This window comes from Fistularia commersonii, chromosome 4 (assembly GCF_037954325.1).
Source record: "Fistularia commersonii isolate RoL2024-O1a breed Wild chromosome 4, RoL_Fcom_v1.0, whole genome shotgun sequence".
NCBI lineage: Eukaryota > Metazoa > Chordata > Actinopteri > Syngnathiformes > Fistulariidae > Fistularia > Fistularia commersonii.
The window spans coordinates 15068210-15089251 of record NC_141287.1 but is presented as its reverse complement, the minus strand read 5'-3'; the positions used below and the strand labels follow the sequence as shown (position 1 = coordinate 15089251).

General features: G+C 41.4%; 1 protein-coding gene across 2 annotated transcripts; it reads left to right on the top strand.

Moving 5' to 3' along the window:
* Positions 1-2607: 2607 nt before the first annotated feature.
* Positions 2608-19047, top strand: ccdc138 (coiled-coil domain containing 138). Of its 2 annotated transcripts, XM_086145544.1 has the most exons (6): positions 2608-2732; positions 3419-3535; positions 6487-6694; positions 11229-11402; positions 15240-15378; positions 17298-19047. In XM_086145544.1, the coding sequence occupies exons 1-6, from the start codon at positions 2658-2660 to the stop codon at positions 17431-17433; spliced, it is 849 nt and encodes a 282-aa protein (XP_086001670.1). In that variant the 5' UTR covers positions 2608-2657; the 3' UTR covers positions 17434-19047. The 2 variants fall into 2 exon arrangements, 1 of the variants encoding a protein (XP_086001670.1); XR_015106058.1 differs by lacking the exons at positions 2608-2732; positions 3419-3535 and adding an exon at positions 6051-6207.
* Positions 19048-21042: the final 1995 nt, after the last annotated feature.

The following is a 21042-nucleotide window of genomic DNA, read 5'->3' as shown; positions in this document are numbered from 1 at the left end:
TTTAAATTTACAGGGGTAAAATATATTTCCCTCATTGGTCAAAATGAATAGTGGATATTCACATTTGACTTGAAAATTGAAATCAGTTCAATCGAGTATTTATTTGAAAAGCGGACGGTATTTGAATTATGTCTCTTTTGTTAAAAGGAAGGGAGAACATTTGAATGAATGTCAGTAGAGATCAGTGCCAGTCTTTCTCTGGTCACTTGTTTTTAGGAATAAAATAGAAATAATTCAAATTATTTAAATGTTTTGATATAAATATTTAATACGACCTTGCGTGTGACATGGCATGACCACGATTCTTGTATTCCCATCTATAATGACTGACGCCAGGCAGCCTTGAATAAATACACATTCGAAAAAAGACTAAATCGGTGATTAGTACGAGAAATTGTACATGTGTGGTTTAACCGGAAGCTTTTTCCTGGTCTTTTTTGTGTCTGTAACCAGAGACATCAACAAGAGGTAAGGCAGCTGCAGAACCTTCTCCGCGAGAAGAACAAGGACAACAGGAGGCTCAGGTCCAGCTTTGACATCATCAGGACGCTGAATGACAGCATGAAAAAACAGGTTAATTGTTTAAACAGGAGGGATTACAACTGCTGCACATTCCAGTGGTTGCTTAGCTCACTGGTTAATAGATTTAACTGCTTGTTTATGTTCAAATTTTATGAATGAACACACATAATTTAAAATGAAGGAATGAACACTGATGTATTTTCTCTTAGAAGCCAAGTCATGCTTCACACAGGTATTTCATCAGTTGCAGGGCTTCCTTTTGGATTGTGTGGTTGTGTAGGGGTTTATTGCATTCAAGCAAAACTCAGACAATGATTCCTTGAAAGCTTTTGTAGAGGATTACAATGTAGTATGAATGATGACCAGAACAGACAAAGACTGTTCATCCACTGTGATCAGTTGTGTTGCTCAACATTGAAAAAGGCTTGGTTGTGTGACGTGCCAAGCCTCAAACTCCTCAGATTTCACCACAAATTTCCTCGGCTTGTCACATTGAGCTACTTTTTTTTCTCTCTTTTATGTCTCATGACATTGATTAGATTAGAAACTGTGTATTCTTGACATTTTAATTTGTTTTGCAAATGTTTAAATGATCACTGTAGCACTTTGCAAATACAAACATAAATGTTTACGTCTCACAGCATCTGAGTATTTACAATGATAGAGATGCCAGACATTCTTTAATTTATGTAACTGTCTTGAATTTGATTGTTATCAAAATTGATTGATTTCTATTGATGCTTTATGATTAATCAGCCTGAACTTTAGTCTTGTGTTTTGTGTTAATGTATTGTCTTAATTTATGAGTAAGGTTTGTGGTGGTACGTCCTTAAGAGCGCAGTTAGTGATATTGACCAGAGGGGGGCGCTATGACACAGTCTTTAGTGTAATGGAGCTCGAAAATTTAATATAAGGGCCTCAGGAGGCTGCTGCACCATGACCGCTTTATGTTCCTAACCCGCAGCTCAGTGAAATCAGTGAACGCAATCAAAAGTTGGAGAGGATATCGAAGAGGGTGCAGGCGCGCCTTGAAAATCTCCAGGTAAGGACCAGTTCATAAATGCCCTGGGGATTCTAATTTTGTATGGCACCTCCTAATAGTTGCAGTCAATGGTCTGGGTAGTTTGGCATTTACATCCTCACATTAACAGGTCTTACTTCCTGTTTAAAGTGTGTCAAGTAGCTTTCATAAAATGTTGAAAGCATTCATGGCTACAGTGAATAATGAGTATTTGTCAGTGATTTTTTTTTTGGTTGCGTTACGCATGTTTTGATTAATGAAATTGCGTTTTGGTCCTAGACAAAATATGAACTTCGCACAACACCGAGAGGTTGTTGTAAAGAAAGCATGGACCAGTTGACGCCACTCAAGAAGGAGAAAGCTGCGGCCTCCAGAAAGCCTAGTAAGGTGACGCAGGATCACCTTTCCGAAGTTTGGACACTCGTTTCTGGTTTGTCATGCACTTGTCTGCGCTGTCACTCACGTGGATTTCCTCCGACGAAGGATTACTTTGCTCTTTCATGGTCATGAAAATAAAAAAAAATAAAGAAACCCATGGTGCTAATCAAACGGTCGTCCTGGCTAGAAGATGTGCTGATCTTGTTCTCCTCAAAACTCACAGTCTGCCAGCTGACGCGGTGAATCATTGTTCCTGCTGCCAAGACAGTCATGTTTTCATTGCCGTTTGTCAGTCTATCTGATGTTTGCACAATTACTCAAAAACTGCAGGGCATTTTGAGTGATTCCCTTTGTCAGCATTGTGAAGCAGACCATTTATTCCACAGGATGTTGGCCACAGTGAGGTTACATCAGACACAAAGTGTGAGAAGATGTTAGAAAGTCTGCCCACAGCCATCATTTTTGCTCTGAACATTTTTCCTTGAATTCAAGGAAAACAAATGAGGCACAGATATTACTTCATGACTCCGAGTGACAGACAGCCTCCAGCTGCCCAATAATGGAAATTATTAAACTGAGTTTTAAAACTACATTTATTTCTAACATTTTAAAAGTCGATTTAAAATTAGAAACTAATCGAAAACCTGTCACGCTTTGCTCTTCCCTGCAGGATAGCTTGCAAAACAGACAAGAGAGGCTCCTGGCTTTTCTCTTAGACTGGATTCTTGATGGACAGATGTCCTTGTCCATTCCAGAAAGTGCAGAGAAACAGGTCAACCTGGAGGTTGTGCTCAATGACAGATGTGTTCAGGTGCTTACGGTAACCTCACATGCTTTTCACTAGTGGCTCAATTTACTTGAAAGGGTAAGCAGATGGAAAAGAGGAGCTTGATGGTTGGGCATGTTAGACAGTTCCAAGGGACCCGACATTGACCAGACAACTGTTATTTTACTTTTGATGTGGAAACAAAGGGATCATGTTTAGAACATGATCAGATGGAAGGAAAATCTTTTTTGCCAGTTGTAGTCCGTATGTAAAATCTACATGAGATAATAGAACCCTCTCATATTGCATTGAAGAGTAGTAGCCTACCCTTAATAATGGACCCATTTTCTTTAAAAAGTAATATTTCCCAAGGAGACCTTTTGTCGTAGAAAGAAAATGATTTCCAGACAACTATTTAAGGTATATTGAGTTGCGGAAATGACTATCTGGACGTTTCAGGTTCATACCACCTGAAAACGAATGTCTCAAGACCTCCCCCTTGTGTTTGCAATTATTTTTCCTTACCATATAATATTATATTATTTACAATGCATTTACATGACAAGTGGTGTAATTACAGTGCTCTTGTCAGTCAATAGTTGACAAATTGCTTACTGACAAATGCTTTTTTTGTCCCCTGGATGGAGGGCCACCTGAAAGCATCCTCATTGTTATATTTGTCGAAATATTACAAACCTTTAAAAGTAATCAAAGATTGTTTTTTTTCTCAGGTACTTCCATTATTGGTAGATCAGCTCCACCACCCCACTTTGTCAGAACCCATCCTCCTCCTGAACCTTCTCCGCTTCATCCACTGGATTATGAGGCGCATTGAGAGTTGCACACAGGTAACGCTAAAATGTAATTATTTTCTCATTTGCATTCTGTGTTTATTGTTGAGTTGGTTTTCCTTTTGTAAATAACATGCAAACGCAAACAGTGAATATGTCAGAGTGTATCAGATGATCTGCAGATCCCTTTGGGGCCACGATGCGAAATTTCAGCAGAGAAGGTCAATTTGAGTGTGGATTTGGCTAACGGATGGAAAATTACACCGTTAAAAAAAAGTTCCTCATAGAGGAAGGGGCTGCCACACATTTATATCAAAAACAATATATCAGCAAAACAGAGGGGTGCTGCTCTTTAATGACAACCAGTCAACCAATGCTGTAAGGGTAACAGAGAAGTTCAAGATGGAGGGAGGACTCCATCAGGGATCAGCCCTGAGCCCTTTTTTGTTTGCAGTGGTGATGGACAGGCTTACAGATGAGGTTAGACAGGAATCTCCATGGACCGTGATGTTTCGCAGATGACATTGTGATCTGTAGTGAGAGCAGACAACAGGTTGAGGAAAATCTAGAGGTGGAGGTATGCGCTGGAAAGGAGAGGAATGAAGGTTAGTCGCAGCAAGACAGAATATATGTGTGCAAATGAGAGGAACTCAGGTGGAACGGTGAGGCTACAGTGAGTGGAGATTAAGAAGTTGGAGAATTTCAGGTACTTGGGGTCAACAGTCCAGAGCGTAGGAGAGCGTGGAAAACAGGTGAAGAGACGGGTTCAAGCAGGTTGGAGTGGCTGGAAAGGTTGGAAAAGTGTCAGGGCTACTATGAGATTGAAGAATATCAGACAAAAGGAAAGGAAAGGTGGACAAGACAGGGCTGAGACCAGTGATGCTGTATGGCCTAGAAACAGTTTCAATGATGACAAGACAAGAGGCAGAGATGGAGGTCGAGGAGATGAAGATGCTAATGTTCTCTTTGGGAGTGACCAGGATAGATAGGATCAGTAATGAGTCTATCATTGAAACAGCACATGTTAGATGTTTTGGAGAGAAGGTCAGAGAAGCCAGACGGAGATGGTTGGGTCATGCACAGAGGAGGGAGAGTGAATATATTGGAGGACGGATGCTGGAATTGAGCTGCCAGACCAAAAAAAAAAAGACCAAAGAGAAGATTTATTGACATGGTGAGAGAGGATATGAAAGTAGTTGGTATTGTATGGTATGGTATGAGGAGGATACAGAAAATTGGGTTAGATGGAGAAGGTTGATTCACTGTGGCGACCCAAGAAGGGAAAAGCTGAAAGAAGGAGAAGAGTTAGGAATAGGAACAATCACTACGGTCTAAATAAAACCAAGTTAGATGTTGTAAAATGGAACCAGATAAAGTGACAATATTCACCATTGCTGCTCTTTCATTTATCTTAATTTACATCTATCTTTGAAGATCTTTATTTATTGCTGTTTTTCTTCCTGCATTAATTTAAAGGGGTTATCCACCCGGTTGTCAAAGATACAGCAGAGGCCAAACCCCACACATTGTTTTTCCCCCAGTAGACTCCTTCACCTCAGACCTCTCTGCTACGTACTGTACCACAGGCTGGGGATATCCACTATCCTCCCCACTTCACTGCTGGCTTCATGTCTGCTTCCGAAGTCTCTTTGTCTTCCATCTTGGAAGCGGTCATCTTAAGTCCCCAGCCGTCACTGTTAGGTGAACAGTGGCTTGTTTTTGTAACCCGCATTAGCTTGTTCCCTCCTCCATCCGGAGCCACTTTGGTATGCTCTGTATTCTTTAGATTCCAGAAGAACAAAAATGTAGTTCAACCGACGACACCACAGCATATATGTGTTTTATGCAAACAAAAGGGAAGTAATAATGAGCTGTCAGTCATATTGGTACCAGATGCTTATAAAATCTCTGAGCAAGATGTCTTTTCAGTATCTCTGTTTCCTTCACATTTTGTAGCTCATCCAATCGTACAGTGCCATCTGTTTCAAACATGACTTCTCATTCACACTTAACCCCACCCAGACCTGGCATCCACACATTGGTTTTGACTTCCTTCTGTTTTGTGAAAAATCAGACAGTGTCCCCATATGCTGGAAAACGACATCTCAAAAGATTATGCTTGCAGGTTTCGATGAGCCCCAGTAGCAAAGAGACATTAAGAACATGCACCGAACAATAGCTTTGCATCTTAAAGAGGTTAAAGCAGTAAACATCTTCAATGAGACATGCATTTTATATCGTGATATCGATCCTGACCCTAGCTTTGATTTTTATTTATCTCATCTCGCTGCTGGCCAGTTGGTCATCCTGCTAAATACCAGATGAGGTCCGCCTTCCCCATCCTGGAAACCTTGCATCACAATCTTTGACCCAGCGTGCTCTCAACAGCAACCTTGGCACCAGCTAGCAGCATGCACTTCCTGCCCTTAAACATGAGTTCTCAATCTGCTGTTTGCAACTTCCAAGCATCTGTCTTGTTCCCCGGTGTCTCTGCTGTGAGTTTGGACTTACCGTATTTGTTTGTCAGGCTATGTTGTATCTGCTCAGTGACATGCTTGATGTTCAACTGGAATCACATGCTCCTTTATTGCTGCAACATGTTTTTACTGAAACCAACCAGTATAAGGCCGGAATTGAAACATCCGAGAAAGCGGTGTGATTTCAGGTCAGGGGTGCCAGTGAAGATTTTTAAGGAGAGGTGATACAAAGTGAGCGACGCCAATGGCAAGGTCTGAAAAATAACAGCTTTCTCTTGCTTCGGGAATAAATTTTGGATGCCAGCTGCAGTTCACTGCACTTGTTTATTGCTTCCATTTATTTTCTGGAGGAGAAGCTTGCTGTCTCCTTGTCAGGGTGAATTCATTTTTCACTGATGGCATAGACGAATACCCCGATATGCATATCACTCTCGTTTTTCCACAGTTGTGTAACAGAAGTTAGTGCAGGCACCTGAAAGGACCCTTTTATGAGTGTATTTAAACAATGTCCTTGTCTGTGTTTTCCGGCAGTATGCAGCCATGTTTGCCACTCTGCGTCGGCTAGGAGAGGCACTGTCAACGTTCCGGGCCTCATTTTCCGGGTGTGAAGATCCACATGAAACCGAGAACTGTGACGGGACTGCAGGACGCTCCCTAAGGAATGCCCCTCTTGACCGAAGCCCGTGTCCTCACACTCGCATCCTCTCCACACTAATCATTCTCCGCACCGTCACACGAGGTACTTTGAAAGACAGCGTTTGAAATAACAAACTGACAAGCATTTTCTAAAGTTATGAACTGACTGATTCAAAAGGTTGTTCTTGCAGAGCATATGTCTACATGACACGTTCCATGCTTGTTTGTAGCAGTGAATATTTACATACAGTAACAATCTTGAATAAATAATCTTTATATGTATGAGTGTGTGAGAAACAGGGTGAGGTCGCACTCTTAATATTTAAGCTGCAAAACTGAGGACTAAAAAGTGTAGCAGCCAGAAAAAATTTAGAACTTAGAAATTAAATTTAGGGCCTTCACTCTGACTGCAATCACTTTATTATTTAGAATACCATGAATAACAGCAAGTTTGTGGTGGGTAGACCAAGAAAGATGCGCGCGCGCGTGTGTGTGTGTGTGTGTGTGTGTGTGTGTGCTTGTTAGTTGTTCAGTCTTACTTGCAGTGTGTTTTGATCCATTTATTGATAAAAGCAATACAGTAAGCCCAGGCCCCAGGACCCGAGTCTTGAGAGCTTGGCATCGAAGCTGAGAAATGCCTCGGCTGTGATGCCAAGCTTTCAAGACTGGGGTCCTGTGCACACAGACATATAGCAGCAGTTTTAATGGCAACCAGGACTTAATATGTCCATGCATGTTCCCCAGCACACGATTGAACTAGGCTCCCTTGCATTGTTCCTTCTCTTACACATCCGCCTATTGTTGCAGTTTCACCCAGACTCCTGTGTTCTGTCAGCATCGGCTCACCCTGCCTGCATAGCTGTCTGCTGTTTGAAAATGAAAGTGAGGGAGGGAGTGAAGGAGGGTCGGAGGGAAAAAGAAAGAGATTGAAGATCAAGAAGAAGCAGCAGCAGGGGTCATGTGTTTTATCTAAAGGCTGTTGATCAAGTGTTTTGGATTTATGTGAGAAACCCGAATTAGATTGGAAATGACTCACAAAGCCATTGTTATTTATGGATACTTGTATATAACTACACAGAACATAAAGACAACTAATTCGAAAGGACATTTAAACAAGTAACTGAAGCATGTTCAAATCCTCGTCCCATTTCCACGCCACTTTATGAAGATCGTATATTATTTCATCTTGTTCTCATACTTTACTACAAAGGGGATTCTGGCCTCCTTTCCCCAGCTGCAAAGACCAGATCCTAATCTCTACAGGTGGCTTGTCAAATCTTCACAAGGTGTGTGATGGATTTCTTTGTTTAGAAATCACAGAATTCTTTTTTTTTTTCTTTTTTATTAGAAGGAGTAAGACGCTTATAGCCGCTTAACTCAAATGCCATGTCTTCAAGTCACTTGTTGGATGCTGCCTGCGTCTTCTGCTTTTCTATCAGACCTCAGGGAAATACCTTCTTATCTGATTTCAACGCTCAAGGTGTCTTTCGTCACATGTTTTTATTGAGATATATCACTGCCACGGTTTGTGTTGGATAAACAGAATTGAGTTATGATTGTCATCGAGAAAAAAAAAGACAAAACAAAATTGTTCTAAAAAAGGAGTATTGGATATTATTTTCATATGACCTCGAGAAGTGGGGGGGGGGGGTGTCATGCTGGTTAGCAAAAACAATAATGAAGTTGTAAAGAATTTTCAAAAAGAACGATTGTGACAGAACATGACTAGTGACAGTAGCAAAGACTTTTCACACAATCTCGGCGCCAAGAATTCACATCAATCATCCAGCGTACAGAAACAGAGCCGTTGTAACTATAATATTCCCCACTTTATAAGGGACCTTTTGACTTTGTGTTTTCATGTTTTCTTTATTTCCAAAGGGACAGAAGGACAGAGGGCCAAGATATGAATACTGTAACACAGGTTTTGTAAGGCATGTAAATACAATAGTATATTTAAAGTAATAAGTCATTCACAGCCCTTATATAATTAAAAACATACTATAATTATAAGGTGAAAAAAGAACAGCTCAAATGAATGTGGAAACCAGCATTGAAATTCAGTTGGTCTCTCTCTGTAAAGCCTTTTCACTACTGGCATAATAGAACATATCACATAGGGGTCTTAATAAATCCACTGGCGGGCTGCCTTTTTCCCTCTTAGGGACCACAATATTTTATTTCTCTGTCAGAGCTGTTGGGGAAAAAAAAACTCACTTTCTTTGAGGCACAGCTTAAAAGTAATAGTGGGAGCTTTCCTATGTGTTTTCAGAATCTGTAGCCCATCTTGGTTTCTAGCTTTGTTTGATTGCATCACGTCAATCACTGAATTGAACTCATTGGGACGGGGAGTTGAAGAGTGATTGGGGGATTTCCCAGAAATGTACTAATTTTGTTGACATGTCTTGTATTTGGAACTACAGTGATATATTCAAGATTTTTTCAGTTCTCATGGCATATATCACTGAAGGTATATTTTATATTTGAGGCATTACGCAAGTGGCTCCCTCATGATTCGTCTTCCCACCATACTTATGGTGTAACTCATAGGTGAGTGATAAACGGTCTTTTGTAAATTAATAGAAATTAAATCAAATTCTACTACATCAGGACAAAGAGCTCCAGATTAAGGTGCAATTGATCTCTCCGATCAAGATAACTTCATGGATGTTGGTTAATGCAGCCCAGTTTTTTGAAAAGAAGGAAGGGAAGGATTATTTTCCCTTTTAAAGTAAAGATTTTACCCTCCCAATGGAAAGAAGAAGGAGTAAAGTTCATCTGATAAGTACAAGAAAGCTATCTATAGAGGGCAAGCTGACCTCAACGGTTCTGTGTTGGCCAAGAAAAAAGGTCCAGATAATTAAATGTCCAGTATTAAGGCTGCTTGATTACTTATGGTGTTTCTTCATAAGTCAGAAAAGAATAAGAGATGAATTGAAACAAAATCTTTTTCTGAGACTACACAAGCATTCTGCATGAGAGCAGAATCATAGACTCAGTTGATGTTGGAGAATAGACTAATATCAAATATCCCTTCAGACACAGCAGAAGGTAGGTGGTCAATTGACTTAGTTATGTACATAATTATAAGTTAAACAGTAACATAAAAAGTAGCTGAAAATGCAGAATACATAAACACTGGTGCAAAAATGTAAACTAGCAGCAGATGATAGCAGCTTACAGTAGCAACATCTACGAGTGTATGTATGGAAGGATGGATGAGTGAATAAGAGGAGGTCTTTTGGAAGCGAAAATGGATGTTTGACAGATGAACAGCAGCCCGAAGGAAGGTCGGAAATCTCTCTTGTCACATAGTTGGGGTGAAGGAGTCTGTCGCTGCAGGAGCTGCCCATTGCTGAGATGATGCTGATAGCTTTCCTATCATCCTCTCTCCTGCCACCTCCACTGAGTCCATTGAACTCCTGTCCCCTGTTATGGCTGTTTAATCAACCCTCACACTGGATCAATAGCTAAATTCGATAATCAGCAATTCATTACTTCCAGGAGCAGATGCTGCTCCGTCTGTCAGTCGCCAGACAAACTGACCATCTGCACATCAGGCTCGCACTCCAGTCTTGAGTGAAATACGAGAGCCTCGCTGTGAATAACTTCAGATGATTCTTTTTCCTTGGAATCAGCAAAAACTCAGTTCAGCTTGTATCTCTGTATCTTCCTGTGTCGTACCCGCTAGCTGCTTGTCCTCCTTCACATCCACAAATGTCCTCTTCGCTCTTTCCCTATTCTTCCTATGACATCCTTCTCTCGATCAATGTACTTCCTCTCTCTCCTCTTCCCGTGCGCAACCCGTCTCAATCTGACCTCTCTGACATTGACTCCAAGACGCCTGACCAGTGCTGTCCCTCTGACCGTCTGCAAGTAATGGATACCAACCATATGAAACAGATCAAAACTGAAAAGCATAGCAGGAGTCAGGTTGTGTAAATCCAGTTCTTTGAACATTCAAGAAAAAGGAAAAAAAAAAAAAAAGCGTACTCCAAAAAACAACTGAAATTCCTGTCTTTTCTTTACATATGTGAAATCTGCCCACAGAGACAAGAACCCAACCGCAGAGATAAAACCTCTTCGCCTGACTGATGTTGTAATGACACTTCCAATTTACTGGTTGTGAAAACACAGATGCAGTGATGCCGCTCTTGACCCCAAGCACATTGTGTTGCGGAAGCCTCTCGCATTTTTACTCTTGAATGCCATAAAAGCAACGTTCCCACTTCATGCATATGTTTCAGTAATACATTTTAAACCATTAAAATATTACGATAACGTCAAAAGACTGAATTGTTACTGAGGTTAATGCGAAGGCAGGCAGTGAGTAATCATTTTAATGAGTGGAACTGTAATTGCAGGAGGACAAAACTATCGCAGTGTCCTTCGCATCCTGGATCGTTACAAGTCAAATTTTCCCAATATCAATAAACAGGCAAATACTGTAAAAGATTGAAGTCCATAAGAATCTTTGTGAAAATGTAGTAAAACTTCATGAACATTTAAGCAGCGATTTAATGTCTTAGCTTATTTTGGCACATACCGCGGTTAAGTCCCCCGCAAAACCCAGTGTTCAAAGTGTTCCCGTCTCATGGTGTCATAATTTTTCCCTGTTCCATCGAACTTGCTGACAGCTGATGTGCTGACCCGGGTTCTGGAAAACCTCCATACTGAGCTGCTGTGTAAGGAGAGTCGAGGCTTATTCATCCATTATGGAGGAGTGCAAGTGTTGCTGTCGACACTACAAGGTGGCCACGGCGGGCTCAAGGCACCTATAAATATTCTGATGCAGCTCTCAGAAGAGTCCCGTAAGTACTCTCAAATACATCCACAAGCACTTCGTCTTTTTTATTGGCAAGTCTTTTTTTTCCACATATTTCCCATTTATTAGCGTCACTCTTCACACAATTCATAAATATGCTTCAGATTTTCGCTCGGATGGTAGATAAACAGGATCTTCTTCTTCCTCTTCTTTCGGCTTTTCCCGTCAGGGGTCGCCACAGTGAGTCAACTTTCTCCATCTAACCCTATTCTCTGTATCCTCCTCTCTCACACCAACTACCTTCATATCCTCTCTCACTACGTCAGGATACAAGAATGTAAAACAATGTACTGTGTATGACGGTATGAAATATACTTCAAATCATTTGTACCTTATTTTCTGGACTATAGAGCGCATTGGGATATAAGGCGCACCCCCTAAATTTTGAAAGAAAAAAATAATTTTACATATATTAGCCGCACTGGATTATAAGCCGCAGAGATCCACGATGTGAAATGAGAGATTTACACAGAAAGATTTTATAAATGTTGATTAACATACCTCAATTGTTTCCAACATGGCTGATCAAACCCTGAAACCACTGAAGTCTTCTTCAGTGTCGGAGTTAAAGAGCCTCAGAAAATGTCCATCACACACATTCTAAGTCTCTTGTCGGTGTCGCTCGCAATGTCACTTTCGTCCCGAGGCAAAGTTCCCTCTGGAGTTGTGTTGGTCTCTTCACGCAGCTGTCCAGCTTTTGGAAACCTGTTGGTGATGGTGGATTCTTTCACATTGCTCCACCTTGTTAGCATCCGCTGGCACACCAAGGAAAAGGATGCTCTTCGCATGCGGCCAGTTTTTATGAATGATTTCTCACGGCTGGTCATCCAGGCCTCGGTGCAGCTTTAAATACACTATTCACGCTGATTACGATTGGCTGCAAAAACATAGTTGTTGAAAAATATTTTGTGTGCTGCGTTAAGTTCGCCAAAAATGCGCATCTTCTTCTTTGCATTGAGCTCTTGCGTCTGTCTCATTTTTGCACTTCCCGCTAGGCCGCCCCCGATGGCCGTTAGCGAAGACAAATCCATAGATTAGCTGCATTGCTATATAAACCGCAGGGTTCAAAGCGTGGGAAAAAAGTAGCGGCTTATAGTCCGGAAAATACGGTATATGTTCGAGACAGAGATAAGGACATGTACAACTTGTTGAAAATATTGAAGAACTAAGTCCAACCAAATTTACTGATGGTCAACGATCACCTGAAAAACCATGATATATGATGAGTATTGGGTCAGTGCTGCAACACTATTGCACTTTGAGTGAAATTTTAGAAAGGCATTAAATAAGTATGAAAGTGTCCATGCTTTGCCGGCAGTTTGCATGGATAATTTGTCCTCAGTAACTGACCATAACTCATACAATTTCATGCTAATTTCTTGAATAAAAACGTAGAGGCAATGCAATTAATCTTGCAACAACAAGTCATAAACCAGTAAATTTGGAAACGAAAAGTAAATTTTAATTGGAAAAGTGCCACAGCGCCTCATTGAAAAGCTGCGCCACTTTAAATCCCACTATAAGCTATGCTGGGAACTTGAAGGCTAACTACTTTTCTTGACTAGATTTATAGATTCTCTTTACTATCACTGTTTACAGTGATTTATGCCAGTGCCTTTGCAGGTTAAGTCGTAAAAAATCAGACCTCCACCACCCCCTGGCTTTTTTTAAAAGGAGGCAAATACTTGACAGACAAAGCAGCTGCCTCGCGTTCCCTAGAAAGGCAAATTCAGCAGGGTTATGAGCCGTATCATTTAAGAGCAATGTATGCTAATGGACAGCAAACCATATGCCAGAGGGGGCCTGGACCAGAGCGCGCTGTGGGTGTACACGTCCACGGTTGTGTTTAGAGGGAACTGTACGTCTAGAAAACCTTGCTAATTATTTTGTTTTACAAGCAGTAATGAGGGGTAAGGAAGAGGGAGAGCGGCTTACACCTCAAGGTTGCTAATAAAAGAAAACAAAAAGGTGCAATTATACACAGCACGCACACAGTAGTCTGATGGCAGCAGTTTAAGATGAATATCGTGACAATGTATCGGTTCATGTGAATAGCACACTGAAGGAGAACAGGAAAACACATGTGTTTTACACACTCTGTGTGTAAACACACAGAGTGACAGTTTTTCATAAACTTTGAATGATGCTGGGTGAACAGCAGCTGCAATTCATGCTGCTTCTTACAGCAGAGCAGCCTCCTATGCATGTTGGATGTCTTCACAAGCTTTCCAACGGACGCTGACTTCTCTACCTGATAAATTATCTGGGAAATATTAAAAAACATGTATTGGATTATGTGAACTTTGAACTAGATATCATAATCCAAAGTAATAAATGTCTAAATAAAAGCATGGGATTTAAAGCCAAATATCAAAACGAGAAATAATCGATGTCTCAGAGAAATGTGGAGTTGGAACTGAATATCAAATATAAGACGCGGCAGGCTTCCAGTAAGAAATGCCTTAATGAAAGCTCCATGAAATATAGATTTGAACATAATTTAAAAAGTTATGAAGCGTTATTTACATATCTATCATCATCACAGCATCATAGTTCGGTATAGTAGTGTGCAGATGACCGCCGCCGCTAATTTTTAAGAACGCTATCCGAATCACCAAGACGAACATTTTTAATTTCCCGATTGCTCAAACAACTGCGAGCCACACATGCATATTTATAGATCATTTATGCTGTCAGAATATTTGTGTCCCAACAGGCGAAGTGCATCCGTTCAACAATACAAGCAAAGCAGATTTTTATTATATGGATATGAGCCTACAAGCTTGTATGTTCTGTCCAATGTGTACTGCATCTGCAGACCATTATCAGATTTTGGTGGTCCAAGAGCAAGATCATTCCAAGTGTTCAAAATGTGTGGCCTCACTGGGAAACCTCTGCACAAACCAGTGCTTAACGTTGAAACGTCCGGCACATCTGAAAGCGATGGCATCTCCAGGTTCTCCGGTTTCCTCTGGTCCGGGAGGTCCACTTCGAGTCCCTCATTACAGGAAAGACCGACTAAATGAATTGAATGTGTTTTTGCTCTTTGCGTCCCCTGTCATCTAGACTGTCGTGTCAAAACTTGTTTCTGTGATTTATTTCATGTTTTTTCCATTGTTCTACCCGGTCGATTGGTTTTTATGTCTGTGCTAAACAGAGTACCTTCTAAATCTGGACAAATAAAGAGATAAAGTGGAACAAGATTCTTTGTTAGTGTTTTCTGTGATGACAAAACCTTGGCCGAGCTTCCCTTTTGATTTTTATCAAGCTTCTTTTGTTATTAGAGTCCACTTTGCCGAGTTCAAACACGTGCAGAACCCATGCTGTGATTTGATGAAAGCAGGAACCCTCTGTTGCTCAGGTTATACTCGCCCAGCACCACGCATGGCTTCGGATAGTGGAACGGCCTTTTCAAAGCGACATTAGCAGAAACAAATGTTTGTGAGGAGTAACATATTTTCAGGCAGGATCCGCATGTGTTGAAAATGTGCAACTGCGATCTGCGCTGATTGATGTTGAGTTTCCTCCTTTTTGATCTCCCACTGCGTGACATTTTGCTCGGATGTAGCGAAGGCCAGATTTAACAATGTAATCTGGAAGTCCTGTTACGTACAGCCATCGCATTCTCTGTGATCAGCGGGGTCCCTGGACCGGTTTGTATGATCACATGGTTGCTTTGCTGGTGATTTCATTCTCATGTAAATCAGTACAACATGGCAAAATGACCTTGATGATTTGCATGCATTGAGAAGCTTGAATATTCACTACAAATATGTGTTTCTAATTCTTTGTTAAATTGTTTTCTTTGGTTCTCTTCTCAAAGGCTACCTTAATCCCTTTTTGGAGGCCTGCAGCTGTGAAGAATTTTTCAAAACGGCTTCCCGGCTTCTTAAGGACCCTCATCTGGACCTTGCCCTTCTCGAAAAGCTCTCCGTCCTTCTACAGAAGCTCTCGAACATCAGGTGCGGACATTGACTCTCCAGTATGCAAACACAGTCCTGTACTCTTCTGTGTGTGTGTGTGTGTGTGTGTGTGTGTGTGTGTGTGTGTGTGTATGATCAGAGACACATCCCCCGTCCAGGTATACACACTTTAAAACGCTTCTTGGTTTCTCCTCCATCCATTACATAACACGCTGTCCACTTAATGTTCCATCACCACCTAAAAGCCCTAATAAAGTATTTGTTTGTGCGAAATGGAGGCTGACAAAAATGAAGAAGTCAGTCTTTAGCTGTAATAAAGGATATAATAACACCACTTAGCTCAGGAGCCGCATCGGGAATAACAATTTCCGTTCTGTCTGCACTCGTCCCCTCGCAGGGGTACGGCTGCGCAACATACCTGTGCGATTATCTGTCGTTTTTCTATTCAACCAGGCCACATCATAACGGGATGTGATAAGTGGTTGCTAAGCCAGTGAGGAAATTCTTGTTTCAGTGTAATTACAGAAAGAGTTGCAGATCAATAGGTTTTTTTTTTCCCCCCCACTATAAGGCACACTTAAAATCCCTAAATTTTCTCAGAAATCATCTGACCTCCAACCAATTTTGTTGTACACTGCGCTCAAACATCTGTCGTAATGTTTTAGTGGGAATTTGGTCCGCTTGATTGATTGTCGGACCGTTCCCACCTGACACCAGGACGTCGTATTAAAGTCGGTCTTGGGTTGAATATGGGTCAAAACGGTTAGATAACTAATTATGTAGTACTTGAATACAACAGTGTTCCAACCTCACAGTAATTTTGGGCATCCGCTATCACTGGCACCCATAAATCAATCAGAGAACCGTACGTAGTACGCTTACCTCCACCACTTTTTGTAATACTGGTATGTCCTGTGCTCCAACATAATATTACATGACATTACATTACATTACATTTGGCAGAAGCTTTTATCCAAAGCGACTTACAATAGAGGACATAAGGACTGCAAATAACACTTGCAAATACAAGATGCACAGAAAATATACAGAACAGTAAGCTTGGGTTAGTGAGCTGTTGTGTGGTTTTTTTTTTTTTGTTTTTTTTTTTGTTTTTTTTTTTGACAAAGACGTACACACACACTGCATAGCCTAACTTGGTGCCTAACCTGATCTGGGGCAGCTCAAGCATCAGCGCAGTAATATTACTGTGCATTTGTGTGTATGAGGACCCCCAAAAATGAAAAATGGCAACTGTTAAGAGACATGCTTATGAAGCGAAATTCAAACTCAAGGGTATCAGTCACGCAGTAGATCATACGAATAGAGCAGCCATGAAAGAATTGAACATAAATGATTCAATGGTATGTGTAGTGGAGGAAGCAAGCAGATGAACTGAAGCCAAGTAAAGAAGACCAAACAAAGTTTCCAAGGGAACAATGTGAGATGAATAAAGTTGGACTAAACTGACTGTTTCGTTCTGGGTTATATACATTATGTTTGATCATGCGCCTTAAAATGCAGTTCGCCTTATGATTGAAAAACGACCCATTCATTGATATTGCGCCGTAAAATGTGGTTCGCAAAATACGGTAGTTATCTTTGTGGCGGTAGAGTGGACCAGCCCTAACTACCTTTTGCGTCTGCCGTTCAACGCTCCTTCCCAAGGACGTTCTGCGCTTTGCAGATAACATTTGGTCCGTTGGTCAGTAACTCGGTCAGCTGTGTCACGATCGAGACAAGAAAAATCAGAAGTGGGATTTCAAGGGAAGGATTTTATCGTCAGGCCTCATCCGGTGCAAGCTGTTCGCACTAACTCAAGAGTTATCCCCTATATTGTACATGAAATGTATCCAGCCCCTGTACAGATGTATGATGAATACCTTTGCATGACTGAATGCTTGATGTGCTCCATTGATTGTATTCTGACTAAGAAGAGGTTTCTTTTCTTTTTCATCCAGAAAGAACAGACATCTGTTTGGGCTGTCGGCGCTACATCTCCAGATACAAGAGCTCCATCGCAAAGCCGACCGCACGCACACGTTTCTCCACGTCAACCTCGCATCTATCCTCCACAACCTGAAGCCACATGTCTGAAAAGTTCATGCTTCTCTTAAAGTGCTGACTTTTTGATTTCAGACAAAGTTGTTGATGCTGCCTTCCCGGAGACACAACACACAGGCTTTCAAAGTTTATTATACCACCGTCCATTTGTACCCTGTGCACATTTCCTTTATTCAAGTTGATGGTATATTTTTGAAGTCTGACCCGGCCAGAATAGTTTTTGGACGCTGCTTCCCAGGAAATATGTGAAAAGGTTTGGCTTGTCTGTTATTGTTTAATGCCACATCACCAGAAAGCAGATTTGGTACAGATACCCACTCGTACGGACTCCAAAAACCTTTTGGTTCCGGTGTAATGGTCAGAAAACTTTAATCCAGCATCTGACACATGTCTAATTGGACCAAATAATGAACTGATGGTGTTTCGGAGCTTTAAAAGAAGGACATGTCTGGTGTCATCTCTGCAAATTGAACCTCGAAGCATTGAAAAGGGCTGGAAATGTCTGATTGGGACTCAGCCATCTTCAGGAAAGGCTTTGCAGAGGTAAATGACGGGGGGGTCATCAAGCAATGTCTTATTTGTTTGCTCAGCAGGTCATTCAACTTTTAATGCTGATCTTCATAAACCTATTGAGCAATTTTGGATGAGCTCATCTTCAGCCGCCGTCTTTTAAGGGTTAATAGAACACGTTAACGTGCCAGCATGTCATTTTTCACGGCGTTCAAATTTTGAAATAATGGTGGAATCTTTCATCCCCTTAGCTGTTTTTATGACTCATAATTCACAACAGGATTAGTTATAGTTCAAAAAATATTTTCAGATGTCTACCAAATTCATATTTATGTTTTTTTTTATTTTTATTTTTTTTATCATGTTTTGACATAGAGCTCCAGGTGTTAATGTCTGTATGATATTTGTAATAAATCAGTTTTGGATACATTTAAGAGGTGAAACTGATATGAAACATTTGCATTTCTTATTTTAAAAAAAAAATTCAGAGAGAGAGAGAGGGCATCGGGGAAGGAAGAAGTCCCATCTAAACTGCCGTCTGGGCGGGATATTAATTCGGCCCGGATGCACGCTTTGCACTCCGCCAGGTGACCCGGTGCTGCACCCGTCCGCTGCGTGTCGAAGCACATTTGGCCCAGAGAGCAAACTCAAATTAATTGCACATGACACACTCGTGAGATAGTTTGAAACCACCTGCTTAGTAAACCTTAAAGAGACCGCCCTCGCTGTGTAAATCCGACTGATTTGGATGCTTTTGGTCAGTTACGGTTTCAGAGTTTGAAAATATTCTGCATGCATCTTGTGAAAGGTCAATATGATTGGTCCGCAGTGATTCAAACCCACGCTTTTAAGTGGCCCAAGAAACTATAAAGAGAATTGATTAATTAATATCGGCATATTCAAAATCTCAACCACTGCATTTGCTTCATTCAAACCTCCTTTTGATTTATCCAACACTAATGGCAAACATTTGCTCTGGAGTATACCAAAGACCGCCTCTCATTAGCCAGTGTTTCTATTTTCAGATAAACAAAAAAAGTTAAAATTGATGCCTGTTTTGAGAATGATCTGTGGTCGCTGCAAATAAGTCGCAGCAGTTCCGTCCTCTCTGGGATTGAAACAATTGGAGGACATGAACAAGAGGCACAGGAGAGAAACAATCCCACTGCTTCCTTGTTTGTTTTTTTTGGATAAAATCTTGATTTTGCTGTACATTGACTGCATTTGTTGTTGTTGTTTTTGCATCTGGATGGTATTTATGGGGGGGGGGGACGACAGGTCTATGATCAACAAGAGCACAGATTTCACATGACAGCTGAGCAACCGCTGTCACTTACCTATTATGGCTTTGGCTGTTTTATCCAAATTCTCTCCTTTTCTTGCATCGATGTACATCACGTCCTCCGTTTCATCTGTGACGCCAAGTCTGTCCTGGCGCAGCCCGATGATTGCCCGATTGCTTTTAAAACCAAAGGAGCTTTGAAGCCTGAAGTCCCTTCATAAATCTTTACTCCCTGGTTGTTGTTTTGTTGGAGAGTCTATTCAGTGTGAAACCAACAGGATCTCGCAGAGCACACGCATCCAGGATCAATTTCGCGTTCATATGGTGGCAAGTTGAAGGCAAGGAGTCACAGTGACAAGGAGGTCTGTAACTCTGAAGTTTGCTAGTTTACTGTAGTGCAATCAATGAAAATATTGCTTTCTTGTTATCTACTTTTGCCAGCACTCAAGCCACAGCTCTAGTGCTAGAAATCTTTATCTCACATCTCTCGTTACTTCATAGCAGGTTCGTTGTCACCGGCCGTTTCTCAACTATCTGCTTCTTGCACCTTGGGGCACATCAACTTTTGCTTAAGTCACAAGCCCCAAATCCCGACGGCTGAAGTAAATCTTGCAAGAAGACGAGCGCGTGGGTGAAGATTGAGAACGCTTTCTCAGCAAGTTCCGAACACCAATGAGTCCCGAACACTCCAGGTAATGCATTCAAGGTTCTGGTGGAACATAATTTTGAGAAACCTGTCATTGTGTGTACGTCAGGAATCGTCCACGTCTGATTTATTTATTTTCATGACCTCACCCAAGTCTGGTCTGCACTGCAGAAGGCTTGCCAGTGTCTGGTCCATGCTTCCTAACATTATAACTCTGCCAAGCTACTCTGCAATGCATCACTCACACCGGTTTATACACTGATCTTGATTTATGTGGTCCAAATATTCTGAAAATTACCCCGAAGAGTTCCCCTGCCCCAGTCTGGCTGGTAAACCTCATTAAACTGTTATTTGGTAGGTGGGGGCCGGCAGGGAGAACATTAGTGGTTCCACTTCAGCTGAACCATAAAGTCAGGACAATCAGTAGTTTGATGTAGCAGACCACCGAATGTATAATATTTCCACCAGCCACAGCATGGGTGGAAGATGCCATAATATGCGTCCCAAGTTAGAGAATGTTCGAGTAATCCGCTGATTATAAATAGAGAGAAAAGACTTGTGAGATGAAGCGGGCGTCTTGGGCGTGATCCGTGGCGGACAGAATGGGATCACGTTGTTTTCCATCTCGCGCGTTGCTTCAACTTTCTTAAAACTTCCTCTCCGTCATCAGGAGAACGAAGAGGGTTGGATTGCGTGCGACGCTCATTTCGCACCATTACTCCTCAGCGCTCTGCACGTCATCTTCATCTCACCCTTCAAAATCAGGCTCTAAGAAGCATCTCCGTGAATCAACACTTTCTATTTGTGTTATATACTGCTTCATTTAATCGACAGGCTTCCCGACACCTGCCACCGGCTAATGTTCTGTCTTTTTCTGGATTCTTACTGCTATCAGTTTAATGTGTACAACGTCTTCTACTTGTACATTAGTATTTAATGCGGAATTCTAAAGGTGCTAGGTGCATAATACTTGGCAGTATTATGAGAGTTGTTGCAATGCGTATTTGAATGTTATTGATAGGTAGGCTGTGAAGACTGCTGGCCGCCATTCACTGACTCTATGCGTTATTACAGAATCTGTCTGGTATGATGTTTGTACATCATTTATAAGAATCCACTGGTGATGCATATTCATCCAACTGCAGAAGAACTGCAGTGTTGTTCGTCCGTTTTTATGTCTTTCCTACCCAAGGAGTTCCCACGG